The 5366-nt window shown below is 40.8% G+C and overlaps 3 protein-coding genes across 3 annotated transcripts in view; all 3 read left to right on the top strand.

Annotated features, from left to right (window-relative positions):
- The window catches only part of LOC121815525 (protocadherin alpha-3-like), a 3245-nt gene extending 2218 nt beyond the window's left edge, over nt 1-1027 (top strand). The window contains exons 2-3 of the mRNA XM_042226968.1: nt 5-159; nt 959-1027. Of these exons, the coding sequence (XP_042082902.1) occupies nt 5-159; nt 959-1027 (224 nt within the window). The remainder of the gene's footprint in view (nt 1-4; nt 160-958) is intronic.
- The window catches only part of LOC121815529 (protocadherin alpha-8-like), a 14181-nt gene that overhangs the window by 6042 nt on the left and 2773 nt on the right, over nt 1-5366 (top strand). The window lies entirely within an intron of this gene.
- On the top strand, nt 7-4418 carry LOC121815530 (protocadherin alpha-2-like). Its single transcript, XM_042226979.1, has one exon. It carries the CDS (start codon nt 1111-1113, stop codon nt 3532-3534), a length of 2424 nt encoding a protein of 807 aa, XP_042082913.1. The 5' UTR covers nt 7-1110; the 3' UTR covers nt 3535-4418.

Here is a 5366-nt window from a genome sequence, read left to right as displayed (position 1 = left end):
AAAGCTACTCAGCAGTATGACGTGTGTTTCAGCTCAGACACGCTCAAGAGTGACGTAGTGGTTTTCCCCGCCCCGTTTCCACCTGTAGATGCGGAACTAATCAGTATTAACGGAGGAGACACTTTTACCAGGACTCAGACTTTACCTAACAAAGAGAAGGTAAGATGCTTTCAATCACTAATTCCAGTTCAAGGGATACCACCCCTGTCTGTATTTTGATACCCGCACATAGCATAATACTGTAATGTCAGTGTACATGGTTTAATGCAAAATTCGTACATTCATACAGAAAAGTAGATTACATACGTTTTTATTAGGGTAATGCTACAACTATAACTTCCCTCACTGAAGTATTTTCTTAATCAATCGACTATATGAAAAGTGCTGGTCTAATACAGTAAATAACTAGTAATTATATGGTCTGAAGCTGCATAATGGGAAAGGCGCTCTCCGCGGTGCTGATTTCTCTTTGTCTGCTAGTCGTGTTTAGCTTCATGTCCTAAAATAGCTTATCTATGAGTCTCAACACCATAAACTTGTATAAATAAAATTTTAAAGTTACATGCCCATAAATGATCAGCTGGTCTATAATTTGTACCATATAATTTACAGTACCTAATATGTTCGCCTGGAAAGGCAAAATCGTTGGTTATATAACTTGTAATGTTTTAACTGAATGTGAAGATTTTCTCTTTTCTACTTAACAAAACTCTTCCCTGATTGCGTAGTTCCAATTTACCTGGCTTTTTTTAGTGTGCACGACGTTTTCTGCAGCACAAAAAGTTAATATCTTATGACATCTGATATTCGTGATCCATTTCTGGTGTGTTTGGGAAAACAAACAATCTCTAAATATTAAACTGTTGTCGATAAAAGGAACACTAGATGTCGCCCAAGACCACAAACTCACTGATGTAGATTATGAGTTAAAGCTCCACCTTCACTGTTGGTGAAATAGGAGACAGCCTCTGCGTTTCTGTCCGGGTTAGTAAATCGCCTCGTCTTGAACGATGGTATCTACGTGTAGAGAGCTTGGTAGTCTTTCGGATATTTGTCTGCATTAGTGAATGAAGTGCGTTTATTTCTCTGGAATAATATCTACAAAACAGAATGAGTCTCCGACACCACAGAGAGGGGGGATGGATGTTGTTCGCCATTACTCTTTGTTTATCCGGCTACTGTGTTGCTCAGATTTCCTACTCCGTTTCTGAGGAGGTGGACAAAGGCACGGTAGTGGGGAATATCGCGAAGGATTTGAACATTAATACACAACAACTGGAGGAACGAGGATTTCGGATTGTATCGGGATACAGTAAGGCATATTTTGAGGCTAATTTACGGACAGGAGCTTTGTTCGTTGGCGAAAGAATAGACCGAGAAGAGCTTTGTCCTAATTTACCAAAGTGTTCTTTAAATATAGAGGGACTGTTAAACCATCCCATGAATATTTATCGCATTGAAGTCAGCATTGTGGACGTCAACGATAACGCTCCGACATTCCTTGAACAAATCCATGTGTTTAATATCTCCGAATCGTCTTCAACGGGAGAGAGGTATCCGCTCCCGGCAGCTCAGGATGCAGACACTGGCAGCAATTCAGTGAAATCCTACAAATTAAGTCCAAACGAGCATTTCTCCACAGATGTCAGTAGCGGAGGAGACCATTTGTCTGCTGAGTTAGTGCTGCAAAAAGCTTTAGATCGAGAGAAACAATCCGTTATTAAACTAACATTGACAGCCGTTGATGGGGGAAAGCCTGTGAGATCTGGCACCATGCAGATTTTTGTGAATGTCATAGACGTTAACGATAACACGCCTTCATTTAGTAAGGCGCTTCATAAAGTAATCGTCAGTGAAAGTGTGCCTATAGGTACAACAATACTCAAATTAAATGCAACAGACTTGGACGAGGGTTCAAACTCAGACGTCAGGTATTCTTTACTGAAAAGAGGAAATGTAGATTCCCCTGAAAAGTTCATTGTTATTCCTGAGAGCGGTGAAATCATTGTGAAGGGTAATCTGGATTACGAGGAAAGCACTGCATATGAATTACGAGTGCGCGCTAGCGACCAAGGCGCTTCCCCTCGTAGCGGTTATTCTAAAGTGCTGTTAGAGATTGTTGATGTCAATGACAATGCACCACAGATTTCAGTAACTTCACTTATGAGCCCAGTAAAGGAAAATGCTGAAATTGGAACAGTAGTTGCACTTGTGACTGTAACGGATAAAGACGGGGGGCAAAATGGCCTCACCACTTGTAAATTGAAAGATTCCATCCCATTTAAATTAAAGTCAAATTACAGAAACTATTACTCAATAGTAGTTAACGGTCAGCTTGACAGGGAGACTTTATCACAATACAGTGTAACTATAATCGCTACCGATGAAGGCAGTCCGCCTCTTTCAAGCAGTGCTGTAATCACTGTGCACATTTCTGATGTTAATGATAATGCACCGAGTTTTCCAGATGGCTATATTAATATTTACGTGAAAGAGAACAGTAAAGTGGGAGATATAATCACAAAAGTGACAGCATGTGACGCTGACACAAATGAAAATGCTAAATTAACGTATTCGTTAATAGAGAACTATCCGAATCAATTTTCGATTTCAACTGTTTTAAACATAAACTCAGAGACTGGAGACATAATCAGCCTGCAGTCTTTTAATTACGAGGAGCTGAAAATGTTCCACTTTAAAGTTCAGGCCACAGACTCTGGTGTTCCTCCACTCAGCAGCAACGTCACTGTCAACGTTTTAATCCTGGATGAAAATGACAACAGTCCCACGATTCTCGCGCCATATTCTGAGCACGGCTCCGTTAACAGTGAGAGCATCCCCTATTCTGCTGAAGCGGGATACTTTGTGGCAAAGATCAGGGCTGTTGACGCAGACTCTGGATACAATGCGCTGCTTTCTTATCACCTATCTGAGCCCAAAGGAAACAACTTGTTCAGGATCGGAACCAGCACCGGGGAGATCAGGACTAAGAGGAGAATGAGTGACAATGACCTCAAAACTCATCCCTTGGTGGTCTTGGTCTCTGATAATGGAGAACCCTCCCTGTCAGCTACTGTGTCGATTGATGTGGTGGTGGTTGAAAGCACGGCTGAAATCCAGACTCAGTTCAGACATATGCCTGTAAAGGAGGACAGCTTCTCGGATTTGAACCTGTATCTGCTGATCGCCATTGTGTCGGTGTCCGTCATCTTTCTGCTCAGCCTCATCACTTTAATAGCAGTCAGATGCCACAGGACAGACGGCACTTTCAGCAGGTACAGCGCCCCCATGATCACCACCCACCCTGACGGGAGCTGGTCTTACTCTAAAGCTACTCAGCAGTATGACGTGTGTTTCAGCTCAGACACACTCAAGAGTGACGTAGTGGTTTTCCCCGCCCCGTTTCCACCTGTAGATGGAGAACTGATCAGTATTAACGGAGGAGACACTTTTACCAGGACTCAGACATTACCTAACAAAGAGAAGGTATGTGCTTTTGAGTTTTTATTTGAGTGCTTTCTGTTTACAATTTAGATTTTATATTCACCGCATCATCAGACTCTCAAATTAAAGCAACGAAAAAGTAGGAATCCCCCGGTTGTCATAGCCGTTAATATCACCGCTTATTGTAATATCAGCACTCACGATTAACCTTCTTATCTACCACACTTCGAGAACAAAGCGATCGTGCCCATTTTGTTCCCCTGTTTTTTTAGATTCCTGTCTGCTTAACAAATCATTGCTCATGCTGGTGGCTACAGCGCTATCCGTGGTGCTGAAACAAAGATGCAACGTTACGATTGAACTCTCAGTGCCAGTATACTCAGAACCTTTTTTTATTTATTTATTAAAATTAGTTAAAAGCACAAGGTCATATTTTGGCGAAGAGGTGTTTTCTTTTTTTTTATTATTATTATTATTGTATCACTTCTGTTTTATTTCATTTTAATTTGCTGTGAATTCACTTTCTTTCTAAATACACTGCACTACTGAGGTAATATTCTAGCCTTTAATGCCTCTTCAGAGTTTCGGGTTCATGTCTAAAAACGGATATGCGCAAATATTTAAGTATTATATATAAAAACTGACAACTGACCAAGACAAAAACTCCAAGACTGGAAACGTAATTGTAAAATATTTGTAATGCAACAAATCATGGGGGCTTAATGTTGCTCATATTTCTCTTGAGTCGTCTCACATTTGCCACACGGTGTCGTTGGAGACCGTATAAACAATTGTATATCTATAACTCCACCCTGTACGGGAATACTGAGGCCGTCATTGGACACCAGTTTAAAGACACATTGGGACTATACTGTGGCGAGAAGGGCTGCTGCTGCTGGATAATGGTGTTTATAGCGGATATTTACAGGATATAGAATCATCTGGATTTACAGATTTATGCGTTGACTGTTCAACTATGGGAAACCGAGATTGTGCATGGATTCATATGGTTATACTTCTTTGTCTCTGTCACTGGTCTGCTTCACAATTATCGTACTCCATTTCCGAGGAGACGAACAAAGGCACTGTGGTAGGGAATGTCGCAAAGGACTTAAACCTCAATGTACAAGAGCTGGAAACCAGGGATCTGCGTATTATTTCGAGTTACAGTAAGAAATATTTTGACGTGAATTTAAGAACCGGAAGCCTCTTTGTTAACGACAGAATTGATAGAGAGGAGCTTTGTCTGAGAACGGTGCAGTGTTCCCTAAGAGTACAGGCTGTTTTAAGCAATCCAGTGAATGTGCATCGCATCGAAGTGACCGTGTTAGATATAAATGATAATTCACCAGAATTCATTGAAAAGTCATTTTCGTTAAATATATCTGAAACAGTCTCAGCAGGAGAACGATACCTACTGCCTATAGCGGAAGATGCAGATTTAGGCAGTAACTCGGTGAAGTCCTACAGGCTGAATCAAAATGAACATTTCTCGCTTGATGTACAGAGCGGTGATGAACATGCAATTTCTGCTGAATTAGTGCTGCAGAAAGCTTTAGATCGAGAAAAACAGTCGGTAGTTAATCTCATTCTGACCGCTGTAGATGGAGGAAAACCTGCCAAATCAGGAACACTTCAAATAACAGTAAACATAATAGATTCCAATGATAATGCGCCGGTGTTTAGCAAATCTCTATATAAAGTGAGAGTGACAGAAAATTCTACACCCGGAACACTTGTGGTTAAGTTAAATGCCACAGATTTAGATGAAGGCATGAACAGTAAACTACTGTATTCTTTCATCAAAAGGGGCAGCAGTGATCCATCAGATATGTTTGATCTCAATTCAGAAAAAGGAGAAATTACAGTGAAAGGTGGATTAGATTATGAAGGGACGCATGCTTATGAAGTCAGAGTACAAG

Source organism: Haplochromis burtoni, unplaced genomic scaffold (assembly GCF_018398535.1).
Source record: "Haplochromis burtoni strain Fernald_Lab_line unplaced genomic scaffold, NCSU_Asbu1 Contig_236, whole genome shotgun sequence".
In the NCBI taxonomy this organism is placed as follows: domain Eukaryota; kingdom Metazoa; phylum Chordata; class Actinopteri; order Cichliformes; family Cichlidae; genus Haplochromis; species Haplochromis burtoni.
Note: the sequence above shows the minus strand (reverse complement) of the source record. Positions and strands in the feature narration are given on the sequence as shown.